This window comes from Augochlora pura, chromosome 10 (genome assembly GCF_028453695.1).
Source record: "Augochlora pura isolate Apur16 chromosome 10, APUR_v2.2.1, whole genome shotgun sequence".
In the NCBI taxonomy this organism is placed as follows: Eukaryota; Metazoa; Arthropoda; class Insecta; order Hymenoptera; family Halictidae; genus Augochlora; species Augochlora pura.
In genome coordinates, this window is record NC_135781.1 from 27,770,154 (window position 1) to 27,784,975 (window position 14,822).

The 14,822-nt window shown below is 48.9% G+C and overlaps 3 protein-coding genes across 3 annotated transcripts; 1 reads left to right on the forward strand and 2 right to left on the reverse strand.

The window, feature by feature from the left end:
* Positions 1–466: 466 nt before the first annotated feature.
* Positions 467–12,735, forward strand: LOC144475643 (rhophilin-2-like). Its single transcript, XM_078191733.1, has 17 exons — positions 467–1,148; positions 2,101–2,447; positions 3,038–3,207; positions 5,031–5,146; positions 5,220–5,351; positions 5,424–5,499; positions 7,050–7,127; positions 7,195–7,578; positions 7,656–7,754; positions 7,839–8,109; positions 8,357–8,551; positions 8,624–8,853; positions 8,925–9,107; positions 11,603–11,966; positions 12,042–12,352; positions 12,423–12,516; positions 12,582–12,735. The coding sequence occupies exons 2-17, from the start codon at positions 2,198–2,200 to the stop codon at positions 12,731–12,733; spliced, it is 3,105 nt and encodes a 1,034-aa protein (XP_078047859.1). The 5' UTR covers positions 467–1,148; positions 2,101–2,197; the 3' UTR covers positions 12,734–12,735.
* Positions 5,510–7,036, reverse strand: Tilb (touch insensitive larva B). The gene is made up of 3 exons (XM_078191734.1): positions 6,589–7,036; positions 6,001–6,528; positions 5,510–5,933 (listed from the first exon to the last, which is right to left on the reverse strand). The coding sequence occupies exons 1-3, from the start codon at positions 6,915–6,917 to the stop codon at positions 5,519–5,521; spliced, it is 1,272 nt and encodes a 423-aa protein (XP_078047860.1). The 5' UTR covers positions 6,918–7,036; the 3' UTR covers positions 5,510–5,518.
* Positions 12,736–13,171: 436 nt separating the features above from the next.
* LOC144475639 (cobalamin trafficking protein CblD) lies at positions 13,172–14,704 on the reverse strand. The gene is made up of 5 exons (XM_078191729.1): positions 14,523–14,704; positions 14,318–14,456; positions 13,701–14,089; positions 13,376–13,592; positions 13,172–13,309 (listed from the first exon to the last, which is right to left on the reverse strand). The coding sequence occupies exons 2-5, from the start codon at positions 14,454–14,456 to the stop codon at positions 13,221–13,223; spliced, it is 834 nt and encodes a 277-aa protein (XP_078047855.1). The 5' UTR covers positions 14,523–14,704; the 3' UTR covers positions 13,172–13,220.
* Between the last annotated feature and the right edge of the window lie 118 nt (positions 14,705–14,822).

The window sequence follows — 14,822 nt, forward strand, 5'->3', positions numbered from 1 at the left end:
TTGGTGGATTTGCTTTGACCGTTGATAATTTGAAAACGAAGCCACCGTTGAGAATTTAACGTTACCCATCTGTTTCGACCGGTGCACAGTAGTCTGGAAATCGGCATTTTGTGGCCAAAACCTCTCTCTTAAATATTTGGTAATAGCAACTCCAAAAATTCTTAATACCGAATCATCCGATCACTAAATGAATTACGACATTGATTTAATCATATCCTATGTGAGAATCTTAACGATTTCAACAATTTTAAAGTAAAAATGTGACATCGTTCGTTTCGGAATGGTGAGCTTCCAATTAGTGTCAAACTTTTCAAAAGTTTCGAAGAAATTTTGAATTTTTCCAACTTTTGAGGTAGTCGGGCCACAGTGGAGGTGCGATCGCGATGTGATCTATCAATCGGATCGCGGTGGGCACCCTGTAGAACGACACACCTGCGACAGGACGGTTGATTGGTGCGGAGGCAGGCGGGTGTCACGTCGAGTCGAGTCCAGTCGAGTCGAGTCGAGGCGAGTCGCCTGGTAGTACCTTCCACGGTAGGACAGCCGTGTGCAGCGTGGCGCGTGTCGCTAGTATTAGGCGAGTATGGTTGCCTATCGGCGGGCAGTTTTCATGCCCCAGTGACGTGTGTTTGGCATTTAGTGTTCGAACCGGCGCGACGGACGTCGGCTCGTCGGCATCGTTTCGGTGGCTATCTGGTGGTTGAATGCGTGGGTCCGTCACGTTCAGGAGACCTCGACGAGACCTTCCGGACAGACCGATGGCTCGTCCCGCCAACCTCGTGTCCGGCAAGGAAAAGGTGTGCGCGGTGTGCGAGCGACGTCGAGTTCTCGGCCGTACAGCAGAAAATCGACGCTGGAACCGAGGCTCGTGGCCTATGTCGAGACTGATAATCGTCCGTGCACCCGTCTGCTCGTAGTCTGTTCCGAATCAGCTCGCAATCCGCTCCGTAGTCCGCCCATAGTCACCCGCGACACGCGAGTTTTCTGCTCGACTCGTTCTCCAGCCTTCAACGCTGCGTATGGTTTCGTGCACGAACGGTGACACGTTTTCGCCGCACGTCCGATACAATGACAACAATACAATGAACGTTCCCATTGTATCGGGAGACATCACCGACGAGGACACCCTGAAACCGCGTTTCATTCGGGTAAGTAACGTCGGCGAGCTTCCAACCGTCGCCCGAACAGCTTATTTATGGAGTACGCGTTCGTCCTTTCGTTTTCTTCCTTGACTTATTGCGGGGGGATTGCCCCAAATCCCCAACGTCGGGCGATGTTCAATCGAACGGCGATCATCGGTTTCTACGTTTCAATTTCTATCGTCTCCATGACGTAGCAACTGTTTATACGTTTGACCTGTCATCCTTTTATTTGTCTCCGTGAAGGTGTTACGCTTGTGCCGTAGAAATCGAAACCATTACGGTTGGAAATAACCAACCGCGGTTGGAAATAAAGTACCGCGTTATCCACCCGATAAGGAATGTCAACATTTGTACAACTTTGGGAGATCTAATCTCTCCCATTGTGCAATCGAATTCCTAACCGTTAAGGGTTGAAACCGCGAGAGTTTCGAAACGAATAAGACACCGTGCGCTAATGCTCACGGAAAGTATTACGGAAGAAAGTAAAGGAAACGAACCGATACACGCGTCCAGAATTATCGATCGTCGAAGAGTGAAACGCAGAAGATCAAATTTCGACTTTCTCCGTTCGTGCATGCGCGATCGAATATCGATTTATCGCGTGTTTGGCGAGATCCAATTATCGTACTGCCGTGTTCACAATCGGCGGTAGTAATTAAAACGAGTGGTAAATGAGGATGACGACGATGAAAATTTGCACCTGCGCTAACTCACGATCCTAATCGCAAATCCGAAGAGTTCATTAATTAAAGTACCGATTGGTGAACCCAAAAGATACGAAACGAATAGCTTGACATAATTCTTATCCACATTCTTGGCCTGGTTCACGTGGAAAAAAAAGTTTACCCTGGATCTAACAACCAGTTGCAACAGCTGTCCATCTCGCTCCAAGCCCCCGAAATGTCAGCGGTCTCGAACGGCCGCGGTGGTGGGGCAGTCATTATAACCGTCTGTGTAGGTCAGGTCTGAAAACTGCCGATCGAATCACGAAATCTCAAAATACTCGGTTTGGAATAAGCGCCGATAGTTGATGAAGCGGAACTTTCTACTATTGAATGATCTATCTAATAATCACGAAAAAGCTGAGATCGCGACTACGGATGACATCTGAGGAAAAAAGAGGAGATGACGGGTCCAACTCGGAGTGCCTAGGGCCTACAAACGTAGAAGGTACGGCCCCGGTGCACTACGACGGGGCCCGAGCAAAGGCGGAGTTTGTCGGGTTAAGGCGAGAAGCGACGAAGCTAACCGAACGCAACCGAAGGGCCCGATCGGTAGGCAACCCGAAGAGATTCATCGCGGAAGGTGAGCAACCGTTGGCCCGTGTTCGTGGTGCGCGGTGCGTGCTGCGCGGTGCGCGTCGATCGACAACAGTCGACTCTAGATCCGTGGATCTTCTCGTTCAATCTTCTCCTCCTCCCGCTCCTTTCTCTCTCTGTTTTTCTCTCTCCCTCTCCGACCCAGCATTCTCCCTCCTTGATGCGAACGCAACACCGTTCTTCGGCCCTGGGAATTCCGCTTTCCCGTAGAAAAGAAACGCTTCGTGGAGGAAAGAGGAAACGTCGGGCATACCGTGTACTGTGTATCTGCCTCGCGTTCGTTTGCGAGACTCGACGACGGTGTTCCGCGACGATTGTCAGTGCCGCGACCCGCGTGTCTTCTCCATCTGCTGGAGATCGTTCTCTTTCTCTCTCTTTCTGTCTATCTCTCGTTCTCTCTCTCTCTCTCTCTCTCTCTCTCTCCTTCTCTCTTTCTCTCTCTCTATCTTGCGGATTCCAGTAATCGTTCGACAAACTATGTAACCGGGACGATGAACCGATCGATGTGTCGCGAGTGCGATCGCGAGACCGCGATTGCTCCGGGCTGGTGGATCTAACGAATGTCGTTCTCCGTAGCGAGTCGTTTCCTCGACGCGTCCCAGGATTCCGGAGTGTGTTCGCAGCTTGCGAGAGACCCGACCGAAAACGGGACGATCAGCGAACGATCACTAGACGCTCACGGGTCCAGTAACGATATACCGATCGAATCCAGAACCATGTTGATCTTACCGGATCTAAAGTTGCAGGTAAATTGCGTGCAATCGCGGCGAAGCCTCGCGATCTTTCGCAACTCGACGCGTCCCGACCTTTCCAGAACTCAAGAGGTTCTTGAAGACGCGTTACATCGTAGAACGCTCGCGGGAAATTCCTCCAAGCGTACGTTATCGTTGGCAACGCGTCGAAGGAGAACGTTGAAACGGTCGAGTGAGGAGTTGGGAGCGTTTCCTGTTGTAACGCGCGCTGCGTGCCTCGGACCCGGTAGAGCGTGCCCGGTTGTCCGCTTGGTGCGTTTCGATCCAATCGTGGTTAACTCCCGATTGTATAGAGACGAAATATAACAAATCACCGCGGCGGGTCCGATCGCCGAGATACTGAAAATGGATGATACGAGTATCGGGATCCCGTTAGCGGAGCGCGTACATCTCGGAACTCGTTCCCTCGGATAGTCTCGTTCGGATGAAACCTGCTCGCGCGAAGGTCTTCGACCGCGTTTCCCGCTTCTTCCCGACGCACACCGCGGTTCCGCTTCCGTCCCGGTTTCTCGTTCCTCGCCTCTGAACGCGATCGGTCTGGTCTCCCTCCGCGGAGCTCCGCGAACTCCCTCCGCGTCCATTCCATCGTTGGTTTCCATGTCCGAGCGCGCCGGACCGTGGATTTCGGACCGATGGGCACCGAGACGCGGGGCCCGATCGACGGGCTCCGGAGCCGACCTTCAAATATCCGCGATACGCGGATGCCGTGCGTTGCCGGAGCAAATAAAGCGTTCCTTATCCTTCGCCCCACCGTGAGGCCCCGCGACGTTTCTCTCCTTTCACCGAGAGTCGGCTGGCCCCGCGGAATCGGTCCAACTCGCCGCTGGGATCCCCCTCGTTCTCCCCTCGCCCACGGGAATGGTGTTGCGCGAGAGAGATTTCCCGTGGACGTCGGTCGCTAAACGGTAATCTCGAAAATCATCGGCGAACGACCGGCCTGCCGGCCGTCCTCCACCGTCCAGCGCGTCGATTCCTCATAATTGATCGACGAGCGGAAGAGTCGAAGCACTTGGTGGAAACGGTGGATCACGAACGCCGAACGAATCGTTGCGTTGCGTTTCGCCTCGTATGCGTCTCGGAGTGCCTCGAAGAATCGCGGGACCAGTCTGATCGAAACACGGTCACGGTGACACAACCGACGCTGCCTTCGAAAGCGCAGAAGGGTTCCCCGTGTTCCTCTGTTCCTCTGTGTCTCCCCCGAACCCTTCTTCGTTTCTGCCTTCTCCAAGTCTCCGTTTCCGTTTGTACTTGGTCACGCACTCGCCCTCGATCAACGAAAAAGCCACTTTCCGATTCGCAGTTTCGAGCGGACAAGGCATAAAGGCGAAACGATGCGGCTGCGGGACCGAGTACTATGTTGAAGTGGACTTGTTACGCGCCTCTGTCGAAGAATCGCGCGTCCCCGCCGAGCCCTCCATTGGACGGACGGGAGAAGAGGAGGACGGACTGTGGAAATGCGGCGTCGTCGTCGTCGTCATCGTCGTTGTCGCAGACGCCACCGCCATTTTCGCGCATCGAAAAACCGTCACGATCGGAGGACCTAGAGATTATTCGAGAATCCTCAGCGACGAGAAAATCTCTGGGGGTGAGGACAAACGCGAGGAACCGGTATCAGAGATCCGGAAGGAACTTGCTCGTCCTAGCGTGCACGGTGTCTCCTCAGACGGTTGCCTTTCTTTACCTTCCGGTCGCGGTCCGATCGGCGCGCGCGCGTTCCCTTCCGTAATTTTGTCGACGCCGTATCCTGCTCCTCTCTTTCGATTCGGACGCGTACCCCTCTACTAGATTGCTGCTTCTAACCACGATCGTTTGCACAGGGCTCCGATCCACGGGTTGCCACTTGCCGGGGAAAATTGCAGAATAAACGAAGCAAACTCAACCAAGAGATCAACAAGGAGCTGCGGCTTCGAGCTGGCGCGGAAAATCTGTTCAAGTAAGAGACTCGACGACCATGCATATTGTTCCAATCTTTCAAGCAAGTGTGCTCATGCTGGTTCGCTTTTCAGGGCGACTACAAACAGAAAGCTTCGGGAAACTGTGGCTTTGGAACTAAGCTTCGTGAACTCGAATCTGCAGCTGCTGAAGGAACAGCTCGCCGAGCTGAACAGCTCGGTAGAGCTTTACCAGAATGTCGACAGGTTGGTGGGAACTCAATCGACCGGGCTTCAAGTCCGTGACGAGCATCTCATGTCGCATTCGCTTGCTTCTAGCGTGGAACCCGCGATGCCGATGATACCCCTGGGACTAAAGGAAACCAAAGATATCGACTTCCGGGATCCGTTCAAGGTGAGTGAGTTTCCATACGCTACTCCAGAGCTGGAACGTCCGGATTGTCCCAATCGTTGCACTCGATTCTCAGGTCGGTATTCACCGGAGTCATTTTCCTCTGCTCGGGAGAGACAATCCTCGAGAAATCAATATCATCCTTCGCCGGACCGATCTCCAAGTATTCTCGCATCGTTGTCGACGATCGTTGTCGTGATACACCCTCATTGACAGTCTTCTTTTCGTTTTTGTCTGGATTTCTTTTGCCTATAATAGGCAAGGGTGCGAGTCGCGGCATCGTCACCACCAACTTACCGTTCGTCGAGTTTCTCACGGCCGTGCTACCTTCCACTGACACCTCGCAGGGCAGAGTCAGCTGCAGAATCTTTCCCTTGATTGTGACTCGAATGTACTCGGGCTGTACGTCTACGTCGACGTAGCCTGTATCCAGAAATCTGAAAATCAACAGGTTTTTTCCATTCATCATGCAACAGGTACAGCAAGGATAGAACTTTCACGTACTTGTACATCTGGACCTCTAAAACGACGGCATCGCGTTCTTCGACGTTTAATGTAAAAGGAATTTTCGGCTGGTTCATGTTATAAGGCCTTCCTTCAGGACTGAATAATTTCGGTGTATAAACGATCCGATTGCCCTGGTTAGCGCGTTTATCCCTTCGTTCTTCCTTCCGCAATGTTCGCTCGGCTATAATCACACGCTCTTCTGGCGTATGGCGACTGACTTGTTTCCAAAACTGATCATTCTCCTCTTCACTTTCGCTGTCGCTCTTGGCTCTAACGGCTTCTACTTTCGTGTTTCCTCGGATTCTGTCTATTTCCCTGATTTGTTTATATTCCCGGTAACGCCTGATGATTTCTCCCTCGATCTTGCCGTAACGTTGCAGCGCCCTAATACGTTCGGACCTCTCGATTATTGTTCCATCCAGCTCCTTCAACTGCGGCAATATGGCAATCGTGTAATCCCTATACCCGTCGTAGTCCGTACAGGGATTTCCCACTAGGAACAGTTGCTCCAAGTTTTCGTTACATCTAATCATAGAAAACTAATATTATTAAAGCGACATTCAGTATCACCGTGTCTCGTTTTACCTCAGCTTTCGGACACCGCGTAGATCACCGATAAAATTGACAGTCAGGTCGAGCTTCTTCAAACTCTCCAGACCCTCCAGGTTCTCGATCACTTCTATGTTGTTCAACGCCAGGTTCAGATACTCCAATCGCTTTAATCTATTCAGGTTCTCGATTCTAGCGATTAGATTGTTCTGCAGCAACAAAATCTTCAAGTGTCTGCACACATGATCGAGTACCTCGATCTTGTTGATGTTCTCCTGATGCAAAGCGATTTCCTCCAACGTACTGATCTCGCCTTCATTATGCTCGGACCGTTTCCGTATGAGATCGAGCGTGATCTCGGTCATGTCTGTTTCGGACGTCTCCCCAATTTTCCAACGAACGCAATCGACTCCTTTTGGAAACCTATTTGCGGTTGCTAGGCACCCGATTATCGACCTTACAATTTCAACTATGTTCTCGACGCGCTCCGTTTTCAGGACTTTATTCTCGAGCACTACAGCGAAGATGGAGGCAAATACGAGGAAGCCATCGCGGATCTCATGGAGACCAGACAGGTAACAAAATTTAGATGTTACCCAAACAATTTAAAATCCAAATTTACTAATGGCAACGCAATTTCAGGCAACTCGAACACCAACCAGGGACACAGCTGGCATTGCACTGTTGCTCCGCTATTACAACCAACTGTACTTCGTCGAGCGGCGATTCTTCCCACCTGATCGTAGCTTGGGAATCTATTTCGAGTGGTTCGATTCCTTGACAGGAGTGCCAAGCTGTCAACGAACAGTTGCATTTGAGAAGGCCTCGGTGCTTTTTAATGCTGGAGCATTGTACACCCAGCTGGCAGCGAAGCAGGATCGTCGATCGGCCAGGGGCTTGGATCAGGCGATCGACGCATTTCTCAGGGCAGCCGGTACCTTCCGTTACATACATGAGAACTTCACGAACGCCCCGAGCATGGACCTTGGACCGGACATGCTCGAGATGCTTGTCCAATTGATGCTGGTAACGATTGTGTTGCAATCGGCTGATTATTATCGTCCAATCGCAGAAGTACCAATCGATACCTTTTTCTTTTGCAGGCCCAAGCGAGGGAGTGCTTATTCGAGAAGCTGGAACTACAATCTTCCGAGGGGAGAAACGTGGACGTTTCCTTGGATCTGGCGCAGGAAGCGTCGCAGGTAATGAATTCTAATGTGTAACGATTGTGTAAAGCGAACCCTACGTTAGTTCAAGCGGTCTTACTCAACACGTCTGCCTTACAGGTAGCTGCAGTCTATAATGATGTCCACGGACTGATTTCACGGGAACCAGTCCGGGACTACGTTCCAGAAACCTGGATCTCGTTAATCCTAGTGAAACGCGAACATCACCTAGCACTAGCTCACAAGCATCTTGCGCTTGGTCTATTCGAACGACCGATAGCCGAATGGCGAGCGGAGACGAAGATCGCGCTCGAACACGCTCAGAAAAGCGACGGCAAAACACAGCTGGATGCTAGCGTACCGCGCGATGAAAACGAAAGGAAATTACTAGGTGTGTACCGTGGTGTTTTCTTATGTAATACTAACCTAGCTGGCCCTACAATTTTTTAATGACGAAAATACTGTATTTATTTAGACCATCCGTCATTTTTATTATAATATTACAATTATTTTCGATGAAGGAATCTTTATTTTCATTCAGTAACTTTAAAACAAAAGTTGCCAATCCTATCACTTGACCGGTTCAATAGATTGTGTCAAAATTATGAAACCGACATTGTACTAATCGCTGGTTTCAGGTAAAGCACATCTCAGAGAGGCATTGGTCCTCCACGAAGAGAGCCAAAGGCTGCAAAGGATGTGCAGAGACCTGAAAGCGAAGCAAGCACTCGCCAAAGTTTTGAAAGCAGTGCAGGAGTCTACCGTTGAGAGCTACAACGGCATTGGAGACGAAGAAGACTTCCGGGGACTGCTGGATCCTCCAGATATTGTCGGTAAGGATAGAATCATTAACGACAGCTTTGTTCGCGATTGTTCTCGATACATTGGTTCCTCTTGGTGCACAGCATCCACCAAATTTCAACTGAATATCACGCATCCGGATTTCGGACAGCATGGTGTGGACGACCTGTTCAGATCATTGGGCCCTGTAGCCATATTTTCGGCCAAAAGGCACTGGACCGCTCCGCGGCTTATACAACTTCAAAGGGGCCCAGATGGCGAAGGATTCGGATTCAGTGTCCGGGGCGATGCTCCCGTAATCGTAGCAGCTGTTGATCACAATTCCCTGGCCGATGTAAGCATTCCTTGCCTAACTTTCGATTCTTTCTGTAACTGAAGCAATTGTTTTACTCTGTGATTTTACAGTTGGGCGGAATGAAAGAAGGCGACTTTATAGTTGGTATCGGCGACAAAGACGTCAAGTGGGCATCCCACGACCAAGTTGTCCATCTGATCAAACAGTCAGGCGACTTCATCAACTTGAAGCTCGTCACGCCGATGGACAGAAACTATTTGAAGGTGAGCAACAGTGACCACTGCCCCGAGGACGTCACCCGACTAACGAGTCTTGCTCGTTCCAGAGGCCGGGCAAGGCCAATCAACAGGACAAGGGAAGCGTTTCCGCGAGCAGCTCTTCCGGTGTCTCCTCCGGCCAGCCGAGCCCCGCTGGCTCCGTCACTACCGCCCACGTGGCTAAAAAGTTACCGTGGAACCCTTTCAAAAAGTCAAGCGCGCAACGCGACAGCCGAGATCTGACGTTCGATAATGTGATCCTCAGATGATTCCGTCGATCGTCGTGATCCTCACGTTTGGGAGAACGGCACGAAACGGGGTAGCTGAGAAGCGAGCAGAGACGCAAGCGTTGCTTCTCCTCCCTTCGTCACAGCAACCCGTTCATGCCGTTCGACGATTCCCATTTAGATGCGCGTGTATTGTACAGAAAATGATCGCACGTTCTGTCTCCCGAGGCTATATCCGTAGGATGCCTGACCAACGAGCGACCTACTGGACTCGACGCGTCGCACAGAAAAGACGAATAGACGCGAACGTCGGTCACGTCCAGCGAGTCGCCTCGTCCCCATTTCGTCCGACGTTATTTTCCACACGTATACGCATATACGACTACGTTGTATTGCTAATTACATGTTGTTCGAAAGGAAACGCAATGTTTATTCGTGTTTCATTCACCCATCTTCCTCACACCCGCACGAAGGTTCACCAACCATTTCCGCAAGCGGTTACGACACGCTAGCGATTGTTACGCGAAGGACGAGCAACGATGATCGTTGCTTAGAATTATAGTATTGTTCCGCGGGGTACTACTGTGGCTCCAGAAAATCTGATGAAGCGAGATTACGCCCACCCGAGCAATTGAATCACGTACGTCTTTTTTTACTCCTTCTTTTTTCTCGCCGTGGTTAATTTATTTCTTTAACAGAAAAAATTTCGAAGTCGAGCATAAGAAGGGAGTTTACAAATCTGGAACGCGTGTCCATTAGATCAACGAATTAAACGGCGTTTCATGAATCGCTGATTCGGTGCGAGAAAGCGCATACGCACCGACACAATACACAAGAGGGTGCATGCCACGGCCAAGTAGAAAGGTACGAGATCTCGAGTGCAACTGAAGCGCAACTTTCACCGAGACGAGAAACGCCGTGACACACGATCGGTTGCGCAATCGAGCGTACGTAAAGAAACGTCGATCGTGTGTAACGCGCAACCGTCGACCGTGGCGGAAGCGTTTAACGCGTTCAAACGGTGTGACGAGTGCTCGCCCGACAAAAACCTGGTTGACGAGGAGATAATTCGGCGAGAGAACCTACATACAGAGGCATGCTTTTTCTGCCTGCCGAAGAGCTATCGTTTCTCAACAAGGTTTCGACATGGACAAGGTTTTCATCCAAGGTCCCTTCAACTCGGAAGACAGCGAAAAAACGGAGATACCGTTTCAATGTTCAGCGAAGCGACTGAAAGTGGAGCCATGGTGAAAGTGACCCGTAGGATTACGAGAAGAAAGTGAATCTTCGAACGATCACTGTTGCGTTTTTCGCGAAACGAACACCTGTGTGGAAGTCTGCCGATCAGAATTGACGGAGACAGTGAGAAAGAAAGAGAGAATGAAAGAGAGAAAGATAGAGACTGGACCCTGATCGGGAAAATGTACGATTGTTTTCTGAATTGAAGTTCCTGGGACCAGTCGGTGCGGAAGGATAACTGCGCGTGGGTGGGTGGACTGGGAGCAGCAAAGGAGCTAGATCGAGATCGAGATCGAGGCGCACCGACGCAGAAGCGGAAGGGAAACTGGAGGAGAGCGTGCAACGAGGCTGCAACGATGGGAGTAACGGCGGTAAGAGTGGAAAGAGTGACGCCTTAAATTGATCGAGCAAACAAACGGGCGGGTTACTCGAGTCCAGGTCGGTCGGGAAGGTGCAACGTCCGGGTACAGATCATTCCCTTTTGGAAACTGTGCGATCGCGGTTGAAATAATATCGCCTCTCTCTCTTTCTGTAACCGATTGCAAAACCGTTTAGAGAGAATTAGCACAAGATTGGGGTCTTCCATACGGTGTCGCGTGAAGGACGCTAAAGACTGCGGTTAGTTTGCAAATGAAACGTGTTGCGTTCAGTGCTCTTAAAAATCATCAAAATAGGAAGACCGGAGAAGAATTTTGAGCGTTGCTCGAGGCTAACGGGACCCGAGAAGAGAACGGCAACAAGAAGATCGGAGCTCGCTAACGCGCGCGCGCGCGCGCGCAATAGAAAGCGCGCCGGAGACCCGCGAGGACAACTGTTCTCCTGCGCGTGGATGGGTGCCGGACTTTCTCTTGGACGACGAATCGAGGAATGGCGTAAGAACTCGTCAGGTCTCGTAACCGTTCGCAGGCTCTCTTGAAATTCGAACGACTGAAACGAGGACGCGCGGCGCCAATAACGGGGCAAGAGGGGCTGGTAACTCGGAGTCCGAGCCTCAGGAAACTCAAACGACAGTAATCGGCTGGTATCCCAAGAAACGTGACCGCGATGGCTAACACGCCGGAAGAGGACTACGGCCAGCCGCTGACCGAATCGACCAAGTTGGTCGCCAGTGACGAGCTCCGCGAGGATGAAATTATCAAACAACAGGCATTGGACCAGTTCAGACAGTGGATCTTGAAGCACCCTAATATCAAACGGTGCAGAACAGATGCGGCCTTCCTCCTCAGGTTCCTCAGGACCAAGAAGTTCAGTCTGCCGATGGCACAAGAGATGCTTGAACGGTATCTGACAATTAGACAAGTGTACCCGAACTGGTTTCAAAATCTGGACATTGAAGACCCGGATATCGAGGCCATTGTAGACGCTGGCTACCTGGTTCCTCTTCCAGAGCGGGATCGACACGGTCGTCGGGTTATACTCTCTTGCGCTGGTAAATATTGTTAGGTTCCTCTCATTTATCGAGTCATTTCTGCGTTGTCTTTCATCTGTTTATCCTCCGTTCAAGGTCGTTTTGATCCTTACAAATACACGTCCGCGCAAATGGCGCGGGCACATAGTTTGGTCGTTGAGGCTCTCATGGACGACGAAGAGAATCAAATCCGCGGGTACACCCATGTCAATGACGAGTCCGGGCTAACCATGGGCCACCTGAGCGCCTGGTCTCTCACGGACATACGTAACATGCTGCGGTGCATTCAAAACAGCACGCCCATGAGACACAAGGAGACGCACTTCATTAACATTCCGAGCTGTGCGAACAAGATCATTGAATTCGCTATTTCGCTTCTCAACGACAAGCTGAAGGCCCGCATCTCGGTACATATATTTAAGTTCTGTCTGTAGGTAACCCGAAATTCTCTCATCCTGTTTTTCTCGTTCCGATTAGGTGCACAAGAGCTTAGAGGAATTAAAGGAGGCGATCGATCCTAAAATTCTGCCAAAAGAGTACGGGGGAGAGGTTCCGCTTTCTGAAATGATCGGTACGTTCGCTCTATAATTCGATTTTGGGAATTAAAAAAACTAATGCCTCATTGTTTTGTTGCAGCCAAATTCAAGGAGACGCTGAGAGCCCAACGGGATCAGATAAAGGCACTTGATGATATGTACATAGATATTTCATCGGGAGATTGCCGATTCCCCATCAAAGATGATTTGAACGGTATACCCGGGTCATTTAGGAAATTGGAGGTCGACTAACAGTCTTGTCTTGTATTCTATATCATGTCCGGACCTGGTCGGGCTTCTACATTATAATTAGATATGTATTACACTCGCGTGGTACGCTCGCAATCTCATTGCCAGTCACGAGACGAAGAGTTCGTACAAATCGACCATTTTGCATCGCTTAGATTACGAACGCATACGAAAAGTATGAAACGTTTATCCTGTCGGTGGTATTAGTTACCTACAATGTAAACTTATACGAATCATAGAATAATTAATTATGTATAAGTGTTAGCGTTGGAAAAGGCGTTAGAAAGAGTGAAATAGAGAGAGAGAGCGAACGGAATTATTCATTCAGACATGGAAAAACGTTGACTCTTGATGATTTTTAATGATATTATTTCTGCTCAAGTTTTATACAGGATTGCGGAGAAAATTTGTATCGCATTCGCGATGAACCAAAGATTGCCTTTCGATTAAACGCAACCACACTCTATTGACACTCTTTGCTTACAATTAATTAAGCATCCTGAAGATTCGCGAGCTCGCAATTGCGTAATATCTCCTTTAAAAATGCCGTACTCGCCGGCGCCGTAGTGTAGAGACTTCCTACAATGTACACAGATATTGCGGTTTCCTTATTATTATCAATAAATTTTAAAATACCCTACTCACCTATAAAGTTCTTATGGTTATTATCATGTAAAATAACTTTACAATTCTTTCTATGCACTATTTTAAATCCTAAGCAACGAAAGCGCTCGTCCGTCTTGTACAAGGTATTGTTCTTTTGCAAGCTCAGGTGGGGCTGTCCGCTGAAGGGATTGATAAAATCGGCCCAATATCCGATCATTTTCAGCTTGGAACAAATGTCGTATGCGGCCAGTACGAACTGCCAGAAGAATGAGAGAACGCCTGATTTAAATTAATCATGATTGCTGTTGTGATCAATCTTTTTTCTATTTTCAGATTGCTGTATGAATCTTGTTGAAATACTCACGTATTTAGCAAGTTCCTCAGTTTCTACTTCTTTGCTCCATCTAGAGCCTCTGCTACTTATTTTTTGAGAAATAGTAATTATCGTAAGTTGCGGGGAACCAGCGTCTAGACATCCAGGAAAAAGTTCTTCTATACCTTTTCTTAGCAAGAATGGGCATTCTTGGGCAGTGTAACGGAGTGTCGGTCGCACGCCCGCGCAGTCAACCGAAATTCGTTCACTATTGTCATTATTATTGTTGTTAGAAAGATCTAACAATTGTGTTCTGACCTGTGCGGTAGTGGTTACATCAGACCAACCAGGCCCAACGCTTCCTGGCAGGTAAAAGCGAAAACCTCTAGGTGTCAGCAACTCCCAATTGGAGTTAATATCAAGAACAGTTCCATCCACATCTAAAATCAACAAAATATGAAGAGATTTGTCTTTTAAAGATCTTAAGTTACCGCTGTAGAAGTATAAAGAATGTCTATCACATGGATAGTTTCCAGAATTCATAGTTGCCTCAACTTATACCTAACACGCATAACTATAGAGTTATAAAACTAAATAAAGTATATGACACCCTGGGTCAGAAATAACCCAGCCTCCGTCATATGATAGCACAACACACAACAATTTACCATCTAGATTTTCAGTGTCCGTTTTAACAACTTTATACGTGCTAGTGTTCTTATCACTTCGTCTGGAATAGCGATTCCTCGAGAAAAAGTTGAGTAACGAAGGGTGCTTAACACTTCTCATATATTTCAAGCAAAACATCTGAAAAAAAAATGGTAACGTGCAGGTTATGATCTCTCTGAATGCCAAATTTATTCAATTAGTTACCGTGCTGGTACAATTCACATATTATCTTGAAAATGTCCTAACTGAGAAACACCGTTTTCTTCTTTAGTTATCTAACTCACGTCTCTTTGTAAATCCCTCGTATACATATCGGACAATTTGCAAGGATACCTGATGCAACAACAACTCTACGATCCGATTGGATTTTATCTTTTATCGCAAAATAAAAGTTGATCGGCGATTCGTCGAAAGATGGCGGGACAAGATTTTCTTTTGTGGCAAATTTCAGAAGACAAAATTTAAAAGGGTGACATCATATTGGTTTTAAATAATAATATTGTT

Coding starts and splice junctions, on each gene's coding strand:
- LOC144475643 (XM_078191733.1), top strand. CDS start 2,198: ATGATCTATCTAATAATCACGAAAAAGCTGAGATCGCGACTACGGATG. Junction 5,352..5,423: donor CTTTACCAGAATGTCGACAG/GTTGGTGGGAAC, acceptor GCTTGCTTCTAG/CGTGGAACCCGCGATGCCGA. Junction 8,110..8,356: donor AAACGAAAGGAAATTACTAG/GTGTGTACCGTG, acceptor CGCTGGTTTCAG/GTAAAGCACATCTCAGAGAG.
- Tilb (XM_078191734.1), bottom strand. CDS start 6,917: ATGACCGAGATCACGCTCGATCTCATACGGAAACGGTCCGAGCATAAT. Junction 6,529..6,588: donor CGCGGTGTCCGAAAGCTGAG/GTAAAACGAGAC, acceptor TTCTATGATTAG/ATGTAACGAAAACTTGGAGC. Junction 5,934..6,000: donor TTAGAGGTCCAGATGTACAA/GTACGTGAAAGT, acceptor GTTGATTTTCAG/ATTTCTGGATACAGGCTACG.
- LOC144475639 (XM_078191729.1), bottom strand. CDS start 14,456: ATGTTTTGCTTGAAATATATGAGAAGTGTTAAGCACCCTTCGTTACTC. Junction 14,090..14,317: donor GGACACTGAAAATCTAGATG/GTAAATTGTTGT, acceptor TGTTGATTTTAG/ATGTGGATGGAACTGTTCTT. Junction 13,310..13,375: donor TAACCATAAGAACTTTATAG/GTGAGTAGGGTA, acceptor TGTACATTGTAG/GAAGTCTCTACACTACGGCG.